The 26,600-nt window shown below is 41.5% G+C and overlaps 1 protein-coding gene across 2 annotated transcripts in view; it reads left to right on the top strand.

Annotated features, from left to right (window-relative positions):
- Positions 1 to 21,666, top strand: part of spata17 (spermatogenesis associated 17) — a 33,404-nt gene extending 11,738 nt beyond the window's left edge. The window contains exons 6-11 of one of the 2 annotated variants that reach the window (XR_005894201.1): positions 382 to 505; positions 4,348 to 4,590; positions 7,657 to 7,778; positions 8,607 to 8,719; positions 20,402 to 20,453; positions 21,548 to 21,666. Coding sequence is in view for 1 of the 2 variants with exons in the window: in XM_041040559.1 (XP_040896493.1) it covers positions 382 to 505; positions 4,348 to 4,590; positions 7,657 to 7,778; positions 8,607 to 8,679 (562 nt within the window). In the remaining variant the exon portion in view is untranslated. The remainder of the gene's footprint in view (positions 1 to 381; positions 506 to 4,347; positions 4,591 to 7,656; positions 7,779 to 8,606; positions 8,720 to 20,401; positions 20,454 to 21,547) is intronic. The other variant, XM_041040559.1, reaches the window with a different exon arrangement.
- The last annotated feature ends 4,934 nt before the right edge of the window (positions 21,667 to 26,600 follow it).

The raw sequence follows: 26,600 nt of genomic DNA, 5'->3' as shown, positions 1-26,600 counted from the left end.
AAATACACACTAACACATGCACAAACACAGTTTACATTGTCTACAAGTCTTTCATTTTTATAGTTTAAAGATATTTAAGACAAATTTAGCTGACTCTCCTGATAATAAGCAATGTAACAGGTTTGTTTGGTCTGAAAAAGGAATCATCAAAACAGTCAAACAAACATACATTGTAGGTGAACTATTGCTCACTTATGATTCATTTATTATGTCTATTTGTGTTAGTGTAAAAAGTTGAATAAACCTGACTATTTATCTTTTTTATTTTATTGTATGGTATTATTTTTATCTAAATTTGATACCCATCATGCAAATTAATGAAATGGAATTTTGGAATTTGAATAGCAAAAATATTTGTTGATGAGTGTGTTTTTGCTGTAGGAGGGAGCTGGATGAACTTGAGGAACTCCAGAAGAGAGAGAGAGACTGTCTGGAGATGATAAAAGAGCAGACAGCCAAGGTCTACCAAGCTCACCGGTTACACCACCTTCTCAGTACAAAGCAGGTTGGTTTACAGGAAAAGTGTCATAACTAAAGTAGCAACACCATGTTTATGTTTTCAGCTTGCAATGCAGCAGCAACCGCTGGCCATTGAAAAGCAGTTATGAGCAGTGACAGCAGAGTGTGGTCTTTTTTGTGAAGACAATCTTTTGTGAAGATTGGATCGGTACTGCCATTTTGCCAAGTTATTTAATTTGTGGTCATTGCTGTTCAGTAAAGATCTGGGCTTCCGAATGGCGCTCTATAGAATGCAGTGATAGTTTTTTTTATCTTTTCAATTTTCTCACATATGAAAAGTACAACAACCTACATCCTACCCCCTTTGCATACAGTATCTCTGAGACTGATAACTTTGAAAAAAGCACAATTTATGCTTGAAAGGCTCAGATTCATCAACCATATTTACAATATGGTTGTAAATACAGTTACACTTACAAAACAAGTTTGTCTGTCTAAAATGTTTGTCCTAGAAAATACAGACAGCCTCACCAACTCACTAAACTTTGTACAAAGAAAGTTAGTTGACATTTGTGAACATGTATACATATGCACAGCTAAATGTGAAGGGACTCGCACAGGTAACAAATTACAGCTAGGGAATTCCTCCAGAAACTGGCTACAGAGCGAGAAACATCTTCTCTCTTTCCTTTTGTTAACACAGGTGGGCTGTGTGCAGTTAAGTTGTGTGTGCACACACGAGTAAGTATGTGTCCTCATGGCTCTTCTGATGTGCTGAGTGGAGTATTTTAGTGCTTCCCCTGGCAGAGGTGTGCATGCGTGTGTGTGTGTGTGTGTGTGTGTGTGTGGCATCCACATATCTCTGTGACTCCCCACTGGGATCATAATGAAGACAAAGCACACTGGTCACTGTTGATTCAGCACCACCACTCCTCTCTATCCCTCTCTTTCTCTCTCCTTCATGCCTGTGCAACCAGCATCGTCATCATCTGGCTCGCTACCTTTCTTCCTGTAGGAATCCCATGTTCACCTAAGATTCTCACATCAAACATTTTAATATGAATATGCTGCAAGTTAGAGTGCAGTAGAGTTTGATTTTGTCACATCATGTTTGATCCTCCAGATGCTTTTGATTGGCTCTGTGCCCATATGTTGACTGTCACTTTATATATAACTGTATTGGGTATTTTATGAATAATCAAGAAGGAAAGTAAGCAAGTAGAAAAGTTTGTCAGTTCCCCCCGCCCTCTGTCCATCTCTTCCTCTCTCTCTCTGTCTCTCCCTCTTTCTCTGCATATGGCAGGGGACTCTTTCCTTTCGTAGCTCTGACCTTGTCAGCAGTGAATAGATGGCTCTCCCACACAGTTCATCCTTCCTCACTTCTCGGACCCCAGCCCACACACACACACACACACACACACACACACACACACACACACACACACACGCACACACAAACACATACACACACAGCTTACCAAAAGGCCCCAAGTCCCTCTGACAGAGACAGAGAAGGTGTGTTCCTGGGGTCAACATCATTGCTCTTCCCATAGCTAGGTTGGTACTTTTGGGTATGCTTGTGTGTGTGCGTGCGTGTCTTTAGGAGTGGTGAGATTTACGTTTCTGTATGTGTGTATGTCCCCAGCCTTCTGTCCCTTCCTGTTTGCCATAGATGTGTATACTCATCCCTATTGCATTTTATAGACTGATAGTGAGCATTAAAGAAATGTCATTAAATGCACAGAAATTTATGATAGTGAGCATTTGGGGTCAGTGTTTCTCATATTTAGAGTGTAATATGTTTCTTAAGATGCTGCAGAGTGGTTTATTTTGTTATTGTGGTTATTCAGTCAGTCCATCTGGTTCCTTAATTACAGTCACACACATATTTTATGGTCTAGTTTAAAAACATTTGCTTATTTGTTATTTTTTCTTGTGAATTTTTTTAATGTTTGGGACCTTTTTATTTTCAAGCTCTTAAAGAAGGCTGTGACCGCAAAGAATCAAGTGCAGTACTGATGTAGCAGCAAGAAGGAAGTTGGTGCAAGCTTCACTAATGGTTCTTTGGAAGCACAGATTGGCAAGACACAAGTATACAGTGCCCACATATTCTTTTAAGGACACACAATGTCCCAGTTTTAAGTTGTAAGTAATTTATGTACAGTGTAATGTATTAGAATGAATTTCATTATTATTGATTATATATTAATAATTATTGCCTGTCATTTACTGCAGAGATTTAAAAGGTTGCATTGAATTAGTCATACTGGTTTATACATGTACAGGATACTGTTGCTGCTGCAAATATTGAAAGAACATAAATGGTTTTTCATGATCACACCAACTGACTACTTCCCTCAGTACTTCCAAAACCTGCTTTTATAACCTGATGGACCTCCTGCTGGACCTCCTATATTCTAAAGTTGCTGTGGAAGGAAGTTTTTGTCTGAATGTGTCCTTCTGCTGACTAGAGTGACTTCAAAGGTGGTTTACCTATTGTCGCCTAGTAGAAATAATGCATTAACTCTACTGTGGACTTCTGAAGATAGAGACCCATTAGAAAGAAATTGACTGTTATCAGTTGTGTCTACAACTCATGGTTAAAGAAATCAGGGTCAGAGGAGTTGAATTAATTTCTCTCCACTCATTGTGAAACACTTGACATTTACATCACAAGTACTCATAGCCTAATAATGAAACATTTACTAATTAACTAGCCTGTTAATGTGTTATTTTAAAAAGTGAGAGGTTCGGGTCGATACAGTTGGAGCAATTTCCCACTTATGCCCTTTCTCTCTCCTCTCTCTCCGTTGTCCCAGTCTTTTAGAGTGGCCTAAATAGCAAGTGGTGTTATTAGCATATAGAGTAGATACACAGTCCTCCAACTCAGAGCTTTGGTCTGGTAATTAACACACAGGCAAAAGGATCACTGAGATTTGAATAATTATTACTGAGTCTGTCTGTGGCAAATCTGTGCCCCACTTCATAAAAGGGGAGTCAAAGTTTTGCATGTGTGTAAATGTGTGTATTTGTGCTTTTGAACAACTAGATTCAAGTCATGTATGATGCAAAATTTGTGAGAGATACAGTTAGCCTTGTAGTATTTTTTGTGATCTATCCATCTATCTGTGTGAAAACACACATACCAAACTGCTCCAGCCAAATATTTAACCTGGCAAAAGTCTTTGGTTGGCCAAGAGCCATGGCGTATGCATTAGAGGTTGTGATGATCAATAGCTGCTGTCAGCAGGAACACAGAATGTTTAATTTCACAGAGTTTTGGTTAATGTGGATAAAGGGCACTAACATGCAGAACTTTGATGAAAAACTGATTGAAAAAGTTGTTAAAACTGACAAACTGTCGCAAAATGTCTGAAATAGCTTAAATGACTAACAGTTGTTGGTTTCATTTTAAGCTGTCTCAGGAGGTGGCCGTTCTATAATTTGATGGTCCCCCTGATAAACAAAATTACTTTTTAGTTTTCCCAAACTCCAAATGGATTTTAATACATTATAGTGATCAGGAAGTAACATACCCAGGAGGACGTCTTGTTGCCTCAAAATCCATGGCCTATAATTGCAGTGTCCTTGGTTTGGATGTGTGTGGAAACCTCTATTTCATGTCATCCCTTCTGTCCTCTCTATATTTTCCCTGATCTTTTCAGTTTCAGGAAGTTATTTAAAAAAAACTCTTGGCCATGGCCTTTCAGAAATACACTTGCGCATCTAATAATTTCACATTGTTCATGCTGATAGTCTGTCTCACTCATTCATTCACTTTCTCTGTGATACAGGGTTAACCTCTCTCTCTCTCTTTCTCTCTCTCTCTCTCTCTCTCTCTCTCTCTCCCTCTCTTCCCCTCTCTCTTTCTTTCTTTTCTTTCTTCAGTGCCCAGGGGTCTTCAACTCTCCATTCAAGCCAGTCCCCCATGAGATAGAGCTGCTGCTGAGGCAGGTCAAGTACCAGGCCCCCACCAGACTGGCCCCCAGGGGCAGGGCTTGTCTCTTGGGCATGCCTAACTCAACAGCTCAGAGTTTCCCTGGGCGTCTTGGATCCCCATGGACCAAAACCACTAGAACCCGCTGTTCCTCCAGACCCATACTGCCCCCCATTGCCAGCAAGAAACAGCAGGTGAGATTGTCAAAGGACCATGACAGACATAAACAAGTGGAAATGATATAAACGAGAAGCTACAGGAAAACAGACTGTAAGGGGGAAGAATGAGAAAAGACAGAGGACTAGAGCAAGGGGTGTAAGAGAGTATTAGTTTTACAAAGTGTCATACTAATTATTAAAGCCCCTCAACATCCCCTTCTTTCCCTGTGGGAGATGATTCTTGATAAAAGCTGAGATCCTTTAAAACTCCTTTTAAAGAGGAATGACATCATTAAAACATGGCAGACAGCTCTCTAGGGGGCTACAGCACACAGCCATTTAGTGTCTGTATTTCACTGAGTATTATATGTGTGACGGTGTGGCTATGCATTACTGTCAGATGTTGGTCTACCGCACTGTGTATATATATCAAAGGTGGGTCCCATGCACAGCTCTCATATGCGTTCCTCATCAATTCAGTGTAACTTATCCAACTAGTATGACCTGTGCTGTGACAGACATGGCATGGATTTACTTGTAAATTTACTTTAATGTGGAATTCCCTCTGTATTATATCCATTTTATGTATTGGGCCAATGGAGGAGAATATCCAGTGAATAATGAGCATAGTTGCTTCATTTTCAGGGTCTGGGTATTGCGTATGCTGGCTCAGTGTCATAGCTTACCGGGGCTCTTGAATAAAACCAAACCATTTTTAATGTCAATAGTAACAGCTGTGTTTTTCCAGCAATGACCAGTCAAAAATATCTGCTGAGAACAACGCCAATTAATTCAGTCTTCATATCAAATCCACCGTGTTTATCAGTGGAGCTGTTAAGCAATGCAACAGTTGAACTGCAGCTGATCAAAAACTTCTTTTGGTTGCTGTCAACTGAGTATTTATCTTAGTACAATTTATCATAGTCCAGTTGTGCGTTTGCGGCTATATGTTGTTCATGCATTAATGTAGGTGTGTGATTTTGTGTATGCATATGTGTGTGTATGTTAATGATTTGATGAGGAGCCATTTCGGCATTTGTGTTATTTACGCTCTGTAGCTCTTTATGGCAAAGTGCTTTCCCTATTATTAGTTTCTAGTAATGTAAAACATAAGTGAGCAGAAATGAGGCGTGTATTTGTCTCATTTTATTAGCTGTACTTCACACACATACACACATACACACATACACAGACAGCTGGCTGTAGTTAGGGTGAGTTAATGGCCTTAATGGTGTCAGGAAAGTCTCCTTGTGCTGACATGGAGAGGAATACACTATTTATCTATATTTATACAGGTCTTCCATGCTCTGTGTCTGCCTCCCTGTGTTTCTTTGTTTTGTGTGTGTGATTAGTGCAGGAAGTCCCCTTTTGTTTCTTTCACACTCACCCCTACACCCCACACCCCCCTCTTCCCTGGTGTGATAACTATCTAGTGGTGATGGATAAGGTTGAGGTGCTGGCTGTGGAAGTGGTCAGGCCAGGCCACTGATCCTGTGGCGATAGGAGCAAGGACAGGGTCCCTGTCCCTCCCTCTATCTCTCCCCCCTCATCCTCCCTCCTTTTTTTAACACCAAACAACAACTGAAGGTCACCTCAAACAAAGCAACAACATTTAAATTAATCTACCCTGCACAAAGTTTACAGATCACTCTTAGGAAAACAGAGTATACACTTCCACAAGTTACACAGTAATGCATGTTCAGAGGATACAGTAAGTCATTCTTCTTCATCAGACACATAAAAATTTCAATATTTGTTTGTTATTTGTAACCAAAAAATGTCTTTGCACATGAGATTTGCACACAACTAGTTAAAACAGCATCTCTGCTATTTGTCCAAAACTAGAAAGAATAAACATCATTTAGTGATGAGTTGGAAAATTGCATTTCTGTAACACTTGTTACAGAAATACTTGGACATTGCCACTGACACAAATGTCAGTGGCAATGTCCTCAGCTTTCCCTTATTTAAAAATTACTGCTTGTGTTTTTAGAAACTGACTTCTCCAATAAATGTGGACAATTTCAATTAGCATTTTTTTCAGTGAGATCTCTTTTTGCATTTACTTTTCAACACAGTGACCCTTTTATTGGATAGGTTGTGTGACAATCATGATAAAGGCTTTAGGGAATGCAAAGGGAGAAGTGAAGTTAGGCATTTAATGGCACAAAATCCTGTCTCTAAAAACGACTTTTCTTTCTCTTTTCAACTTTGATATATCAGTAGACATCAGAAACCCATCACTCCAGGGAAGGAGCCACAATGTCAAGCAGATGTACAAGAAATAAAATGACAGACAGCTGTTTCAAGTTTATCTGACTTTTGTTGTTATTTGGTCTCAAAAATTTCAGTGTGTTTGGAAGTTATACATCAGTTGGAAGTTAGAGAGGAAACAGACTAAACACTTTATGCAACCACAATTCCAGCACTCAAAGAAAGAATAAAAGATGATGAGGATGTCCCTTTATTTCTGCATTTTCATTATTAACCAGTCACCGAAAAGGACGAAAACCAACAATGAATTTAATCTGTTTGAACCCAATATAACCTACAGTATACTTTCTTTTCCAAGACCTCAGTGCTTATGATGATGTTGCCTGGGCACATGAAACAAGTCCCAAAGAAATGATAAATGAAAAGAAAGCATTAAAATGGAGAATAAAGGATACTATCATTGGGAACGGGGGGAAATTAAGCCTGATTAAACCACGTCTCTGAGGCTAATCAGACAAGATAATAGATATGCAGCTCAATGTGTGCTTTTCCTCTCTTTTCTCCATCTTGCTCACTGTTTGTTCCTCCTCCTCTCTCCATCCCTCACCTTTACTCCGACATGCTTAGTTTTACTCTTTCTCTCTTCAGATATAATTTTCTTCACTCTCTTTTTCTCTCTGTTTTCTCTTCTCTCTTCTGCTTCTCTCTTGGTCTCTGCTCACAGAAGGAGAGATGAAGTGGATTGGCCTCTGGTTTTAGCAGTAAGCCATCTCTACCTGCGGGAGAGGGATCAGAGAAAGAAAGAGGTGGGGTCTGAAACAGAAGGATGTAGTGATTATTATCTGATTCTTGTGTCTGTCTGTGTGTGTGTTGGTGTGGTTATTCCAGGGTCTGTTCAGAGAGCCAGGGGAAGTGTTGGAGCAGCGTGTGCTCTGTCCTGACCTGAGATTGCGTCTGCAGACCTCTTACACACACCTGGAGGAGGCCCAGAATCAGCTACGACAACTGGAGTACGTAAGACTCCACCATAGCACACTGCAAGAACATTACAAATACATAAAGGCATGCAAAAACTCAACCACGCACAAAATTTGATTATAAAAACATTCTTGTTTACACTCAAACACACATGAACATAGACCAGAAATGTTTCATAGCTCTTCTTTGATCATACCATTATTTTCTTTCATATACAATAAGGCGTACATTCTTGTGAACACATAAAGCACATGTATATTGTGCAAACTCAACTCAGTCACAGGCAAATCCATGCAACATTAAGTAGCAAACTGATATATCTTTATTATGAATACTAATGGGTGTATGCGGGAGGATTATTTTAAGACTGCCTCATACCAGTTTTTGTAAACAGTTTCACAGTCTCTCCCTGCTTTATTTCAAGGCTTGTATTAGTTTTAATTAGGAACCGTGCCTATGTGTGTGTGTCTTTACTAAAACACTTGACTATAGCCTCATTACCACTCACAAGCTAATCTACTCCGTCCTGTGTGTGTTAAGTACTGTTATTAACCCTCTATTTGATCTGTCTCACACAATAATTTCCCTGACTACACTATAAGACCACCCACTCCACTCTGCCCTTTTTAGTTCTTTGTCACACTAAAATCAAATGATTAGAGACATTTTATAAAGGAACTCGCACATCTGTGTTTTAACCCTGTGTCTTGTCAGTGTGTTTTGTGTTGTTTTGTTTGCTACATTTTCTGCATTATGGATTCATGCTAAGCCTAATGACTCTAGGAAAGACTAACATGAATTGAACCTCAACCTTTATGACATTGAACCTTTTTTTTTTGCCCTTTCTTGCCATTCACCAGCCAGAGGAACAGGAAGTGTGTTCCTCCATCTGAGCCACAGCAGCAGTTCCTTTCCAGTGCCAGCCTGTGCTAAGAACTTCAGAGAGTCAATTACACACTAACTCCAAGAGGAGGTAAGTTGAATACTACAAACACAAACATTATAATTCTCATTATCATACATTTAGTTAATAGGTATACAAACTATGTACCTAAATTAAGTCATCAGTAGAGACACACACCCACCTAGCCAGCATGCTGTGCAGAGATGCATAGCTGATGAATGCTTCCTTTCCTGCCTGGCCTCCACACATAGATGAAAAAAATCCACACTTAAACCACTGTTACACACAAGTCCTATGTTTTATAGAGTGTAATGTAGATGTGGTGAACATGTATATGATCCATTCATACCTGACTGATGTTCCATATGGTCAACATTAAAGACTCAGTGAAGCAAACATATTATGGCTAAAACAAACAATTACACAAGACCATATATATATTTTGCTTTCTGCCTAACAGAGCTGCTGTGTATCGCTTCGTGTATCGCTTCCTGCAGTAGTTTTGCTAAATATTCAATGGGACTGTGTGGACAAAGAGTTTTGGCTTTTTCAGTCACCTTATGTTAATGCAACACCCTGATCTATATGATCAAGAGTCAAAAGTCTTTTAGACTGAAAAGCGCTAAATTAATGTTTTAAAGGGAAGGAACGTGTGTATAGTGTCTGCTCTAGGTTTATAGTGATCCAAGAATAAATTTATAGTGATAATCCTTTTATTATAGATACCCATTTTCACCTTTTCATATCAAAGCCAATCAGTGTCAGACCTACGTTGAACCCAGGTGTGGCGCTTGGGCATGAAGCCAGCTCAGGCATCACCTCTCAAGCCAAGGCAGACTGATGGCATGGGTTTATCCTGGGGTTACCTGGATTTTGATCTGAAAGTTATAATTCTCCTCTAAAAGAAAAGAGGAAACACAGAGAAGCAGTGCAGCCTAACCCTTTCAACTTGAGTTGCACAAATTTGTCAAAAGTGACAGCAATTTAATAAATCGCCGCTCTCCATCACACGCATATGCACACCCACCCACACACATACACACAATTCCCAGTTATGCCCTCCACTGCCCCCTCTCCATGTATACGTAAATTAGGTATATGCATGGGTGTGTGTGTGTGGGTATGCCAGAGAGAGAGAATGTGTGTGCGTGGGCCCTGCAGTCTGGTCCAGGCATTAGGTAATTGACTGTGTCTTTGCTCAAGGCCTTTCATGGATCACCGTCCTTTATTAGCTCACTTCCCAGCACACACACACACATATGCACGCACACACACACACACACACAAAGTTCCCAGCAGCTCCACCCCAACCTCTTACCCCCCACCACCAGCACCCAGACCCAATTGCCCGGAAACGAGGAGTGAAACAAGAGAGAGAGAGGAGCAAGGGAAGGAGGAGAGAGCAGCGACAGGGGAATGAACTAATACGGCCCCAGGAAGTGGAGATAAATAAGTATGGGGAGTGAGTGGGCGGGTGAATGGGGTCTCCTGCAGCTGACAACAGGGGTTGGGGGAGTAGGATCAGTTTTGCTCGATGCATCTGTGCTGTATTTGTTTAAAACAGTATTGATAGAATGCTTGTAAGATCTTTGTGTTTGAGCATGTGTGGTAAATGAGCATTTACACTGATGCAACCAAAATTGAAGCCATGAAGGATAATTTGGCTCACCAAATATCTGCATATAGAATGAGAGAGACTGTCTTACACAATATCAGTAAATTATGTGAGTCTCCATCTTATGCAGTAAAGGTTTTGCTGTCAATGTATTTTTAGATGTATATGCTTTTTTCTTTCTTTCAAAAGAAATAGTCAGATTCATTAAAATCAAAAGAAAACTAAACTGTAACAAACCGAGCCATTGCTTCACTACATAGGCCAACTTTTCTATGTGTGTGTGTGTGTGTGCGCGCATTTTTTGAGCACATACAGCTCCGTTTCTCACTGCTGGATGCTGCAAAATGACATGTTTTTGCCAGAGCTTACTTGCCTAAACGACATCTGCACACATGTACACACAAATAAACGTACAGTGAACCCCACCACCCCTCACTCCCCCGTGCTGGCTGAACTTGACTTCTCTTTTCTCTGTGATAACTCTGCTGCTGCGTAGGAAGTTGTTGAAGAAGATAATAAAGATAGTGGTGCCTACTCTCAGCTCAGTCATGTCATGCTGCTGTCACTCAGAGCTCATCAGACTACATATTTTCCCCCTCTCGTCTCTTGTCTGTCGCACCATCTTTCTGTAGCTCTCTCTACCTCTATTTACTCCCTCTCTCTTCTTTTGCTCTGGTAATTAGTGCATTAGTCCTATCGTTGGCATCACCCGCAGCTACAGCAGCAGCCAGCAGAGCTTCTTGTCACAGCTCAGAGGGCCAATGGAGTGGACAGCTCAACCCTGGTACTCATCATCTTCATACCGTGCCCAGCCAGCCTCCCCCCAGCCACATTATCTAGCTATGTTATCCAGCCATGCTCCTAATTATTTTCAAGCCCAACCACAGCCCTCTCACCCAGCCTCTGCCACATTACCTAGCCCTGCTTGTAATCATCACCTTAAGCCTTGCTTCAGCCCTCTACACAGCCCGAAGCCTCATCATTAACATAGCCCTTTTTTTTCTAGTTCCAGACCATAGCTCTCTGGCTTGACCATCACAGCTCTTGGCAGTATGTACACAGCATCCCCAGTCCTAACCAAGCCCTGGAAATAGCACATGACTCCTAGACCTTTATTTACCTTAGCCATCTGTGTCACAGTAAGAAAGCCTATCAATGCAAATGTGACCCAGCCAGTCAGGACACACACACATCCACACATAATCACATGACAATCCCCACCTCTCCAGAAAACCACTGACCCCATCCTAGGCCATGGGGGCTGTGTAATGCTTGCCCTTTCTCTAGCTCATATGTGGCCCTACCTTGGTTTCCCATATTCCCCACTAAAGCTTAGTTTCATACATCTCACACACTCCTCTGCATCTCTGACCTTTATTCATTTACATCCCACATCACCAGCCTGAAAATCAGAGCTCTCCTCAAGAATATTAGCTCCCAACATCTGTTTTTTATCTTATTAATCAGTCATACCAACACAGCTATGCTAGTTAAACTTACACACGTGGTCAAACTAAATGGGTCAACATGCGTTTTCTGACCTGACCTTGCAATCCTCCTCTGGATCAGGGTCGAATGCGAGTCTCACTCGCATTCGACCCTATAACAGTAGTCTCATATGTTGAAATATGCTGAACATGTGTTGAGAATTCCTCAAACATAGACTTTGATATTTTGAGGGTCAGTTGTAGGTCTGTTCTAACAGGAAACACTGGAACCACTGTATGTTCTCTAGCTCAAACTCATTGTGTGCTATTTATGCCATTATCTATAATATGTTAAACAACACTAAACAATGTTACATTTTTGCTTTAAATCATATTGAAAGACTAAAAGGACAGTGCTGTATTATGGTAATCCCACTTCTTATTCAACAATGGGAAATACTTTGTGATTTTTTTTTGTAATGAAGAAAGGCTATGAAAAGCCAGTTTTTTTGTGAACAGTCCCATGAACCTCTTAAAACTGGAAAGTTTAATAGAGCCAGAACTGTAATGTTCCTTTTACAAGAAAATATTCAAAGGTTTTTAGCTTTTGCATAAGCTAAATGCACCAGCAACGACTAATTTCAAATGCAGATATGGGAAAGCCCTCTCTGTCCATGCTAATTTTGTGGTTGTGTTATTAGCCATGTCACCAACGGTACTGCCTGTAACCATAGAGGATAGCTAATTAGGAGGCTACGTGCTAATCAAGTACACTACAGTGAGTGGTCACGTCTGTGTCTGTCTGCGCTCCAAGCCTTTCCTTCCCCTCGAATTAGACTGACACCCGTCACAACTTTCAAAAGCTAACATCTGAGCAGAACCAACACATACAACACACACTGGCCCAGGCATTCCTGCTTTCCTGAGCACATGCAGATAGACTTATACAGTACACATGAATACATGCATATGCACAAACTACTGCTGATAGCCTACCCACAACACTCTTTAATGTTGCGCCAGTATTGTCCTTGCTACCTCCTCTCTCCACAACACACATACACCCCTCTTCTCACACCATAGTCTCCTCCCAACTACTCTGGTGTGGCTTTATTATTGTCATTATTGTGTTGTGGGCACAAAGCTTCAGGCAACAGGGACAGGAAAAGCTCATCTACACACACAGACACACACACACACTCTGGCTCACTCTTAATTGCCTCAGCCATAATGTATCACCATGATGCATACAACTGATGTATGAGGGATCTTTTTAATGGGAACAGTATTCATTAGCAATTAATACCCAAACTGAAATAGGCCACAAGTAGAGACAATGGAATTAGGTGGGACAGGGGCAGCAAATGCGTGAACCTGTATGTGTCCACCTTTTATGTGTGTGTCTGTGTATGTATTTCATATGTTATCATGTCCATCCATCTATCCAGCACAGCTGCATTAGTGTCTAGGTTACTGCAGTGAGAGAGAAAGAACGCTAATTCTCCATAACCATTTTACGGCGTGTGTAAAACTCTGAAGCCCCTTCATTTGCACAGCCGTAAAACATTCCCCCTGCCACACTCCTTCCTACTCAGGACCTCAGATTTATCAATTAACCCAACACTTCACTTCCATTACGGTGGCATTTTGCACCGCGAGACCTGCATACAGAGTAACGACGAGGGCCGAGTGCATACATGCAGCATGATATTAAATGGACAGTCTCAATTAAATGATTAGCAATCATATTTTGGTATGACTTAAGAGAATGAATGACATTAGACTTTATTATTTATGTTCAAAGCTGTTGGACCTGACTTGACCAGATTAACTTGGGTCACTTCAGACCAATTTTTTAACTTAATTGTATGAATTTGTGTCAAGGGCCTATTTAAAACTAATAAATAAAAAATGGCGATGGCAAATTAGCATTAAAAATATTCACAACTTCTGCCCTGTGTAGGATTCATTAAAAGGTTTAGATTTTGTTCCTGACTTCAACCTTCAGGCCTAAGTCAAGGCCTTTCCACTCCATGTCCATTTTTACACACATTAACCTTAAAAGTTGTGGTGCTTTTTTTAAAAGTAATTTTCAAGTAATCTTTTAACTCTACTCGTTTACTCTAATTGGAAGTAGGGTTGCTATGAACATTAATGGAATACAGCTAAGAGATAGAGCTAAACAAGTAAATAGAATGGTTAGCATAAATGTGTATATGTATGGTCATTAGAAACTATGTGTTATTTGGGGAAGCACAACAATAAGCCCAAGATAATACAGTATAAAATGCTTTATCATCATGGTTATTCTGAGGCGAAGTCAAGATCTAGACATTTAGATAGTTTCCTCTCCATGTGTGCAGCATGGATGTAAGAGAAAGCAGGCAGACAGGCAGGATAAGGATGTCTGTGCTTTAATGGACCGCCTGTCCCTGTGCGGATATGCTCCACTGAACCATACTGTATGTAGTGTGGTATAATCACTGCCTATCTCTATCTCTATCTATCTCCTGCCATCACTCTTTCTTTCCTTCGCTGTCTTGTTTATTTTCACACTTGTTCTCTTTTTCTCTGCCTTCATCGCCAGTACCTAGCTGCAACTTTTTCCAGCCCCCCACCCCCCCCGACCCCCACATCCTCTCCCTCCACCTATGTTGTTGTGTATCTGTGTGTGTGTGTGCTATCAAATAGCTGAGTACACAATACTCATACACAGACACGCACAGACTTGCTTGAGGAACATGACAGCCCTCTCATACAGCAGTGTGTTGGTGATAGATGTCAACACTCGCTGTGAAATGCAAATGGATGTGATGAAGCTACGGTGCAGACGGACACAGAGGATACAGCAGACAGGATACATAGACTTACATGTGTGTTTTTCCATCAGAAAAGCTAAAGAATACATTTTTGAAGGTAGATGTGTGCTGATTCTCTTGCGTTTGCCTGTGTGTGCTCACTGTTCTGATTGTCCTGATAAATCCTTGTCCATTGTTTTACTCTAAACTCTTTTTATAATTATTGATAATGAGATTCCACTTCATTCTTTTATCTGTCTACCTAATCCTTCTATCTATTTTGACACTGTCTGAAACCCTTGTCTTCTGAATGTGTGTGTTTTTGTTTTGTACACTTGGTAAGCACCCTGATGTTTATGTGAAAGCAACAGCTTTAGCTATGCTATTAAATGGTTGATATATGGGCATGTGTCGGTGCATGTGTGTGTCTTATTGCAGGCTCATATGCTCACTAGCCAGCACAGGGAGTGTGTGTGGGGGGTTGGGGTCGAAATGGGATCTGGAAAGGGAAGCAATCACAAACACTTAAACCTGCAAATGGCCTTGATGTCCTGTGCTAAGCAGCCTGTGTTGACTGATGAGCCTGTTAACCCTGGCTGAAACAACTCCAGCACAGGGGATTAGACAGCAACGCCGGTCCCGGCTGTTCCTGGCCCATTTTGCATGGGAATTGTGCATATTTAATCTAAGGTGTGCTGAGGTGCAAAGACAAGCCCCCCTCTTCTCCCTTTCTCATTATAGATGTGTAATAGCACCCTGAGGCAGGGGGGCCTTAATTCACCAGCCCCAGCCCCAGTCTTAATCTTACCCTCAGTCTCAGCCCCCACCTTCCCCCAGTGCCTACTATCAACCCAAATCAAAGTCCTAGTCCCAGCCCTCTTCCCAAGCTTTGTCTCTCCTAGTCCTTTCCTACTGTATTGCCTCAAGGTGCCAATGTGCTTCAACCAAAGTGCTTGTCAGATGATCAAACGGTGTCTGTAACCCCTTCTCCACTTCTGACGTCAGAACTGGGCAGCTGTGCCTCACAGTTTTTATAAGTTTTCAAAACTGATAATCCGACAAGCATGACCACTTCACACGAGTTGGAAAATATGGGGTTCACATTGAGAAGTAATCTACCTGGAATTTGCCAGCTGATGTCCCATTAAGCTGCAGTAAAAGTTGAGCCTGGTTCACCTTTTTGACATGTGATCCTGTGATGGACTGGCTCCTTTCTGAATGAGTGTACTGCATTTTTTCACGTAGGGTTAAAGTTGGTCTTAATGTGGCCTTAAAACCATCTTTGTGAGCCCTAGGTCATGCTGCTTCATGTTACCCTCTCATCAGCTCCAGCTCACTCTCTCAGCTGCCTCATCAACTTTTTACAAGTAGTGTAGCTGTGTATGGTTAAGTTTTTAATGTATTACACTGCAAATGTTATAAGCCTTAACTGAAAAAAACTTTGGGATATTAAGCTGAACCATGGCCTCAAAATGTATGGCCATTAAAGTAACAAAGAGTTATAACCCAAACAAAAACTGTGGCTAAACTGCTTCTTTAAACTACGTGTTTGGAAACAGGAAGCATTGTGGAAGAAAGTGGATAAAATTTATGAAGACAGCAGTGGGGTTTGGTAGCTAAAATGGACCAGTATTTGGATCCACTTCATTTAGGATGCTGTGGAAAGGTTCACATGATGGCTGCATTTTTGGAATGGTGATGGATGACCATTCTCCTGTCCTCGTCTGGAGTTGCTGCTGTGTTTTTTGTTTAAATGGTTTCCGTCTTTGTTTCTTCATGTTGCATTATTTGTAAATTCTGCATCCGTTCCCTGATTAATGCGATTGAGTGTCAATGACAAGAGCCCTCTGAAGCATCTATCTGTCTAATTCCATCTATCACTCCATCTCACTCTCTCTTTCCTCTCATCCCCTTCTAATCCAGCCAGCACTTCTCTCTGCAGGACAGAACAATTAATGTGCCTTCTCATTTACTTGCTCCCTTACCCTTATGTTTTCTTTTTTTCCACTTTCCCTTCATAGTCCTCTTCAAACAATGTTGCTTTTCTCATGCATCTCTCGTGCATCATATTACTACCTTATGAGAGAAAACTATGTGTGGAGTGAGTGTTTGTGTGAGTGTATGTGTGCATGTGAGAGGGACCTCATGCTGTGTGTGTAATTTCTTGTTTGTACATGATTCCAAACATCTTTGGCCACTGCAGAGCAAGGGGGAGATATATAGAAAGACGGAGAGGTTGAACAAGACAGAAAAAGATTGAGAGAAAAGGAGAGAGAGGGGGGGAGATGGGAAAAACAGGATGATAACAAAAGCAGCTCGGATTTCACAGATGCATATTTCATCAATCATGTGAATAAGTCGTGGTGATTATGCATGGCGGTGGCAGGCCGAGGGGGGGCTGATTACCATACACCATAAAGGCTGCTTTCTTATCTCACACTCACTGATTAGTTTCTGTCTGCAGATAGCCTCTCACTCCTCGCTCTCTCTCTCTCACACACACACACACACACACACACACTGGCACTCATGGGGTGCGTCTGTCTCTGCCATACACATTCATACAAACATGCAATACAAGCACATGCACACACACACACACTCACAAACACACACACACAATACTTTTAAAGTCATAGGTAAATGGAATATACCTGGTGGCAGTAGGCCAACCCCAAGAGCTAGATGAGAAAAGTTCACTGAGCCACTCATTGCTAACTGGGGTTACTTAATCAGGAGTCAGAAGAATCTTCCAGAGAATTAGAAAAAAGGTGCATTTGGTTTTTTTTTTTTTTTTTTTTTTTGAAGAGAACATTAAGCAATGTAACAGGAAATCAGTCTCGCTGATAAACTAATGAGGTTTGTGTATTTTAACTCAAGTAGCAGGTTGCTGACATGGTTAGAGAGGGTTCTAGACTGTTTCCGCTACAAGTTATGTGAAGTTCTGATGTGCCGTCACATTGCTATGAAAAACAGCACAAAACAAGATTTTGAAATGACTCCTTTTGTAGTTATGTCAAAACCACATTCCAACAAATGCTCTTCTATTTGCTGCTAAATATTTCTGTGCTCTTTTTTTTATTTCATGACTCCAGTGTGCAGGACCAATCCACTGAGAAAAGACCATTCTTTTGTATCGTAAAAGAAGCATGGTTTCTATGATAGGCCTTTTATACCGTTTCAGCTGAAATTTATACCTACATATGTTGTCTACTTTTTCTTAATTTAATTATTTTAGTGTACTGAGTAGTCACTATGAAGCTGAATTCAAACTGTCTCATTATCTTTCTCTCCAGCTGATTTCTTGTAGACCTGTTTGGTACTGTGTGTCATTTTCCTTGAACTGTGGCCTTTATATGAGAACAAGAGAACAAGAGAGAGAGAAAGTGATACGGGAGGAGGATAAGGAGGTGAGGCTGGGGCAAAATTAGCTACGTGTGAAAGGCCTCGCTTTGTGTCTCAACCAGGGAATTAGAAATTACTCTTTTCTCTCGCGATCCCCTCTCTCTCCCTTGCTCTGATATATAATGTAAACTAATTTGGTAACCAGGCTGGAGCTGCGTTGCGCTGTCTGAGTGCCTGCATGTGAGAAGTGCGCCTGGGACGCATTAGGGCCTCCTGACAGGGGCCTGGGTGAAATAAGTGAAATTAATGGAGCTCCTTTCATGTCGGACAAGGCCGCGGCACCCCTTTCACGCTGCGTACAGTCACAGAAAAGTCAATACTTTTTTATTACTCCTCGCTTGCCCTACATTCCCTGCTACAAGTGCTCTGCTCACTAATTGGTTTCAGTTTGCAGAGAAAGAGAGAGAGAGAGGGAGAGGACTCCATCCCAAAGAACACTGAAGCAAATAAATCAATCTCATATTTTTTTCTCCCCGCTGTCTTTTTTCATTGAGTAACATCATGGCAGAGAGAGGGAGAGATGAGAGAGAGAAATAGAGGAGAGAGGGAGAGGGTAAATGGTTGGTTAGAGCACGCCTGGTCCCCAGGGAGCATAATGATATCTGGGAGCCTGTTAATGGAGACGAGTGGTTAAAGTGGTCTGGGGCCCTGGCCAGGTCACCCCTGGGGGTTTCTAACCAGCAACTCCACTTCAGTTGGCTGCTTGCGCTCTGGGCTCAGAGGCACAATGGAGCATCCCACCAAAATACAATTTCAGGCAGACACTTTGACAGATTTGCAGAAAATGACATTTAACCCAACTATGTATGTGTGTGTGTGTGTGTGTGTGTGCAGATGTGTGGCGATGTTGTAATAAGTTTTCAAATGTGTAAAGACCTTTTTACTGATTGTTTTTATATCAGTGTATTTCTCAGGCTTTGCTGCACTGACATCATCCAGAAAAGTAAAATTACCACAAATATTGTATTTGTTGTTATCGTGTATTATGAATCGTGGTACTGAATTCTTAACACATACTGAACACATCTTTGTCAAAATAAATAACAATGTTTTACAGCAACATACACCATGTGAAGGATTTTGAATTTGATTATTAGAGAAATTGTATAACTGTGTTTGCAGTTCTGAATATGTCTGAATGTACATACGTGTATAGGTGTGTGTGCGTGCATGTGTGTGTGTACTGTATGTATGTGTCCTGTCTGTCACTATGCTGTTCACTATTGTTCTAAGCTTAAGTGGCAGTGGGGTTAGCCTCTTTCAGAAACAGCACAGCCACAAAATGATGTGACACTTTGAACCCCCCGCCCCACCAGCCCACCTCCTCCCACAAACAGACACACACACACACACCAATCAGCCTCCAGTTAAAGGGAGGTTCCACCAGTCTCGTTTTCTTTCTGCATCCCAGCTTTCACAGCTCTAGAGTGCGGGCTTGGGTACGTTTGGGGGGCTACAGCATGTGTGCATGTGTGTGCATGCGAGTGTGTGCATATGTGTGTGAAGGAGCTGTCACACAGGGCTGGCATCACCATCCAGTTTGCCATCTATTCCTCAGCTTGACAAGTCCCTGCTCCCTACCCTGTGGCTAATACACACACACACACTCATGCACACACACACAAACACACACATATGCTCACCACGTTATATCTCTATGTCTTACTCCTCTCTCTCACACACGCACATATGACATATGAACATGCAAGCTCACATGTATAGTTTAAATGCATAAAATGAATAAATTCATAAGCACACACACACCTATCCAGACGCACAGACAACCACATGCTGCATATTACACAGTGAGTGTGTTTGACAAAACATGCAGTGTGCTCTGGACAGTGACAGTAACACATCACATCACATCACATCATTGTTACTGAAAAATGCAGCTTTCATTTCAAATTTAAACTGGGGTTTGCTTCATTTTTTTGAGTGTGCCAGAGCATCTATTTGTGAGGCATCACCGTGTGATGGTCGCTGTGTGTGTGAGAGAGAGAGAGATCTTCTCGGCAGTTGTTGGCGTCAGATCGCAGAGGGGTTCTGTTTGTTACAAGGACAGGCTTGTCTCCGCCCCCAGGCGTCGACATTACGATGATTGTCATGGCGATGGAGTGTGAGTGACAGGCGGGATCACATGTGGTAGCCGGGGAGCAGGAAGCCCGAACCGCCCCAGTCCCTGACATTAGTTTGTCCTTCATCAAAACTTTACACTCGTTCATAACTAGTCACTCCCTCTGTTACAAAATGTCTCTCGTTTACTTCTTTTTTTACCATCTGTTTCTCTCATGTACTGATCTCTCTTTTTCTCTTTTATTTCTGTTTCTCCTTCTTTTTCTCTCTCATTTACATTTCATTTAATATTGTTATGTTTCCACTCATCTTTCCCTCCTCATCTCTCTCTCCCTCCTCATCTCTCTCTCTCTCTCTCTCTCTCTCTCTCTCTCTCTCTCTCTCTCTCTCTCTCTCTCTCTCTTTCATTTCTCTCACTGTCTTCCCTCAGTGCCAAGTTTAGGACATCTACAAATTTCTTTGGACATCACACAACTTTCCAGGTAATCTAAGGGGTCGGTGAAGAGGGCAAACTGGAGAACAGGTCCTATCATTACACACCTATATACAGACACACACAGTCCCGTGCACAGTGCATTCCCCGAGCTACCAGGCAGTGTTTTTTTGTCAAGATGTATGAGTTGATGCAAGCTTATGCCTCTGTATGTGTGTGTGTGTGTGTGTACATAAATGTGTGTCTAAGTGTGTGTTTTGGTGAGAGAGCTAGAGCTTTTTGTGCATCGCAGCAGAAAAGGAGGTCAGGGTTTGCACGGAGACTCAGGCATTCATCATTAGCCTGCTGCCGCTGCCGGTAATGTTGCCCGTTACAGCCGTGATTAAGAGCCCCGCTTAGTTCCAGCAGCCGGTGCAGACGCACAAACACACACACGCACATGTGTGGTACCAACTACCACCTTCTGTACTTTTACAGAAAACTCTCTTTTACACCGTCACCACAGGTCAGCATGCATTCATGTGAGTGTGTGTGGGTTTGTTGTTTGGGGGCTGTGCTGTACATGGTCTCTCAGTGCGATCAGGCTTCAGGGCCTGATGAGAAACCTGTCACATTCACTCATGAAAAGAGCAATTCACCCACACACACACACACACACGACCTACAGGAAGTTGCACACAGTCTTGGTCAGTGCATTTAGGAATCAAAATGAATGAATGTACACCTTTATCCTCATATATGAAGGCAGGAAACTTACACCACACCACATTACATCCGGAGAGCTCAGCTAATTCTAATTCAGTTTGACCTGTTATATTTATACAATGATTCAATACATATCAAGCATATATGATGCAAATCCAGCAGGTGAGGTGCACAGCCACAGAAAAAATGTATTCATGTAAACTGAAAGACACAGTCTGTTTTCCCAATTGCACAGGTTATCTTATAGTTGTCTTGAGCTTGTGATTGGTTTTCACATTTGAAGAGGATGACCACTGGTGTTTGGTTTTAACAATCTTTTTGGCCAATTAACGGAGTTCAATAAAACAGATTTAATGTCCCTCTCTTTCTTTGTTTATCTCATGATTTCTCCATCCCTCCCCCTGCTGTCCTGTCTGCCTTGCCTCTCCTCCCCTCCAGCCGTTCAAGAAAGTGTTCGCCACCTACAACGTCTTTGATGAGTTCACTTGTCTGTACTCCAGGTCAGGCAGCATTTTATGATACACCTCCTCCTGGCCTGAGAAAATAAAGTGAAGTACAAATAAAGAAAGATCGCTTATTGTCTTTGTTATATTGTATTTAATACAGTGACGATGCGGTATGTTCATTATATTGCCCAGAATGTGTGTATTGAGTGGGAATGTGCGACACAAGCAGGTCTGATCTGGTTTCTGAGACTTAGCATGTGTTTGCTGCATGTGTTTGCTGTGTTTGAGAAGTTTTCCCATGTTATTTACTAACAGGTCTGCACAGTTAAAAACTGATTACTGCAGCCACTGCATGGAGTATATTATAGATAGACATATGCACGATATAGAATTAGATTGAATTGCCAACTGCTTTTTGTGTCCTTCGGTTTGTTGCTTTCCAAAAACTTTGAAAGAGCAGCATTTTTACTAAGTGGGGAAATTTGATAATTTCAATAAAAGTCAACAAAATAGTTGATAAACATTTTTTTTATTCACTAGTTCCTGATCCAGTCTTGATGAGGAGGTCTAGTATTTTTATGAAATAATATGAGATGCTAGAATTTTGTGGTTATTAATACAATTTGGATTTCAGGTCACACCACTGCTGAAAATGATACTGTGGATTGTATGACTATTACTAGATGGCTTGGCAAGGGTCATCGAGCAACATAATGAACTTCAAAAATGGGAATAGAATCAGCTAAACTGTCCGATTATGTTGGGTAAAGTAATAAATACAATGGAATCACCGCTGTGTGAATGGGGAATTGAAGTTACTTTCTGTTACCTTTATTTAAGAAGAAAATGTGAACTGATATTGTTTTTTATTATCTTATTATTTGGGGTCTTGTCATATAGCAAACAGTGAAATAATTAGGGCTGAAATTAATGATAATTTATCTTCTTTCTTTAGTCAGAAACATTTTTAAAGACGTTTGTAATTTATTTAATAATAGGGACTAAATTATTTAGACTAGCACTGAACTTGTCTGGAAGTGAAGACTTCACATGACAACTCCTCCTCCCAGGCCCTGAGGCCCTGAGGCAGAACTTTCTCATGAAGTTGTCTGTTTTGATGGTGAAGTATAAAGTGAGCTCAAAGTCTGTTCTCTCCATCTCTCTCTGTCCCTGGCACACACACGACACAAAAGTTGTATCATTGAATCTTCTCTAACACAGTCGCTTCATCGTCTTCATTCTTTCCCACACCTGTTCTTCTTTCTCTTCCGTCGCTCTCTTCGCTCTTCTCCTCTCCCTCTCCTCCATGTTGCTGGCATTCCCCCGGGCCTGTGCTGTAAGGCGTGGAAGAGGAGCAGAGACAGAGCATTTAGTAATGGCTTCTTAATGGGCTTGTCGACAGCCACATTAGAGCGCACAGGCAGCGGGCGAGGCCGGGCGACGATATGCCAAGCCAGATGCCATGCCAGCTGTGGCACTCCGCTCTCTCACTCACGCTCTCATTTGTAATCACATTTCTCATACGGATGGACGGCATGCGCGTAAAGGAGAGAAAGCAGGCAGACAGGCATGTCCCCTCCCAGTTCCTGTCAGCACATTCTTTTCGTCTGCTCTGGTCTGTGTTTTCTCTGTTCTTTTTGTTTCCTCTACACTCTCTTCTTGTAATTCACGTTTTTAGGCAGTAACAGAAGTTTCCTAATGTTTTTTGCTGTGATGCAGTGGCATGCAGTGGTGTTAAACTGTGTTCAGTAGTCTGTGAATTTAACTTTAAGGAAAATTGGGGTTTAACCCAGTAAACATTTTATTTGTTGCAGTCTGAAAAAAACAAAGGCAAATTGCAGAGTTGTTCCCCAAACCTTCTGTTGCAAACACCCATCATAGTTTATAGACCGACTTCCTGGTTCAGCTGACCTACTGCTATAGCTCAGCTGATTCTGGACTTTTTTAACAACAGGATGTCAGCTGTTTAAACAAAATCAATAACATGACGTCATTTGCAATTCCTTTTTTCACATACACATATAGACATTTTTTATCAGGATCCATTAAATTGCATTTATTTTTTCAAAGAATCATGACCGAGACATGTACAGAGCCGGGAATTTTATAGTTATATCCTGTGTCATGTGCTTACTTCAGGTTGTTTTAGATTATCTGGCTAAACAGCAGTTGTGTTTACAGCCTCAGTCTGACTGATCATCTGAGCTTATGATTTTTGCCTTGTCTGATTTTGTTGTAACATTGTGATTGAGTTCCCAGATCTCAGCAATTACTTTGGTGACTGCGATGTTATCATCATGGATAGAGATTAAAGGCAAAACTTCTTAATCATCCAGTATTATCCTTTAAAGGTTGATTATCATTCAGATTCAATCTCTATTGAAGGTTGTGTGTATTTGTCCAGAGAGGAGAGGTCAAAGACAGAGACTCAACCAACAGTTTTCAGCCATTACAACGAAACTAGAAGTTTGCTTTGATCTTTGCATCACAGGATTATAAAGAGCACAAAGATGGGACGAAAACAAAGTAAACCAAAAATGAAAAAGGAGGGACTAAAGATGATTACAAGGATACAAGTTTAGAAACTAAATGAATAAGAAACAGATGCAGGATGGAAAGAAGGAAGAGCATGATAAAGGAAGGCAGAGAGAGGGAGGAGTGATTAAATGAATAGATGGATGATTGCATCAATTAATGAATGTTAATGTGCTACAGTGTAACCAGGGATTAGAATGTCATTGCCAAAGGTCTTATAGGTCTCCAGTAGGGGGAGCCATGTGTTAGTGACTCCAGTCTGTGTCAAAGACCTTCATCAGTACAATACCGTGTGTGTGTGTGTGTGTGTGTGTCTTGCCAACGACTGAATAGTCAGAAGGTGGCTCTTTGTTTCCCGATCTGATCTGATCTTGTTTCTACCAAACCAAATTTTCCTGCGTCAGCGATGATCAAGTGTGATGAGGGTGCAAAGAGAATAAGGTGTGTGTGTGTGGGTGGCTTTTTGAGCGTCTGTGCATGTCATGCCGTGTGTGTGTGCATGTGTTTGTGTGTGCTTATGTATTGGCAGCCGATAGTATTTTAGGAGTTGAACCCTATATACAGACTGGAGGCCCTCTACACCATATCGACAGCTGCCAATTGTCACTCAAGTGACTGACAGTTCTGTATTGATGGACAGGACCTGCTGACAGAGAGATGGAGGACAAAACAAAAGGAAACAGAGCACCATTGGCGGGGAAGGCCAGAGGAGACAGTGAAGAGAGGGAGAAAAAAGGCTGGCGAAGTACGCTGACTGGGACCTATGAAACTTTCTCAAGGTCATGTAAGGAGAGAAAGGGGACGTGGAGTGGGAAAGAAAATATCTAACCTGGGCCTGGACCAGTTCACATTCAGCTAATGATGGTGTGTTTTCTTTAGAAGTCCAGCACGTCCAACAACCAAGAGTGTGTTGAGTGCAACAGTGAAAATACTAAGACTTTTTGTGGCTGTTGTTTTATTTTTCTTTGTTTAGGTATTTCTAATTCTAATTTCTTTGTATACATGCATGAAAGGTGCCATATTGCCTTTTCTTCAGAGTCTGTCTGAGTACAAAACCCTCCGTTTTTTGGCTTTGTGACTCCTGGACTTCCTGGTGACTGGCTTGTATTTTTATTTTTTCTGCATATTAATCTATCTCAAAAAACTCTATTCTGAAAGATACTGTTGCTCTGCAGAGAAGGAGCACTGTGAGCTTTTTCTTTTGTAGTTTCTCATTTGGCTTTGGCAAAGTAGTTTTGGACTGAGCTGACATCTTTGTGTCTTCTGATTGACCTTCGCAGCCCATCTTCAACAGGCACACACCTCACCACCACAATATCTTGTACATACACACACACACAGTACACACAATTGTGTCTATATGTCTGTGTGTGTGTGTGTGTGTGTGTGTGTGTGTGTGTGTGTGTGTGTGTGTGTGTGTGTGTGTTGCCTCACCTCAGGAAACTTGCGGCTAATTCCATTAGTGGGAGGAGAGTGTATGTAAATGAGGGGAGACAGCTGGTGGTGAAGGGAGGTTGATGGAGTGAGCCTGGGGGGCCACAGACACAACCACACACAAACGGGGGGGAATGATGGGAATGGGGATGATGTCTATACTGTAAGTGCACTATTGTACAGCTACACCCAAATTTTGTTTTTTCATCGTCATTCCCTAATCTTAATCAAAGTGGGTTCTTATGTCTAAACCAAATCACACACGAGACTGAGGATGTGGAACAGATGATTGTGCAGACACGGTCACTGTGGAAACACCACTGATAGTCACTGCTCTGCTCACACACACACACGCGCACACACACACAGGCAGGTGTTGGTGTTGGTTAATCCTATTGTGTATCAGCAGTGACCACAGTACAGGACTCTCTCATCCCCTGTCACCTCACGCATGCACACACACATACACACACTATAATCCTGTCAGTAACTGTGATGGAATTTAAAGGGGATTTAATTTTTAAAAAATCCAACGACACACTGTGAATCATGAGAGCTCCTATACATGTGCATATATATATATATATATATATATATATACACACTTTACATTCTTTCAGCAATATGTTTTTATGACATGTTGATCCCTCTTGCGTCTGTTAGCCTGCTGTTGCAATCTGTTCAAAGGCCTCAATAACTGGTGACAGTTTATAAATTCACTGCTCCCATTAGTTTTCACAAAAATATTTATGATTTTTTTCTTAGTCCCTCATGGCAATTTTGCATAATATTATAACCAAATTGAAGTGAAAGCTGTCTATGTGGGACTGGAAATGGCTGCAGGGAAATGGCTGTAGATGGGAGCTGTGAGGGTAAAGGCTACTAAATGGTGCTGAATGTTCACAGACACACATTAGACTGTCCTAAAGCACAGGAGCAGCATGTTAAAACTGTAATTGGGTGGTTTTGCTCTTTAAAGTGAGGTATTGTTGGCTCAATGTGATGTACTGTGCTTGATTGACAGGAAATGAGAGAGGAGGCTGGGCAGTCTGTCATATCGCTAATGTGATAGGTAA

The sequence above is a fragment of the Toxotes jaculatrix genome, chromosome 1, assembly GCF_017976425.1.
Source record: "Toxotes jaculatrix isolate fToxJac2 chromosome 1, fToxJac2.pri, whole genome shotgun sequence".
Classification (NCBI taxonomy): domain Eukaryota; kingdom Metazoa; phylum Chordata; class Actinopteri; family Toxotidae; genus Toxotes; species Toxotes jaculatrix.
Note: the sequence above shows the minus strand (reverse complement) of the source record. Positions and strands in the feature narration are given on the sequence as shown.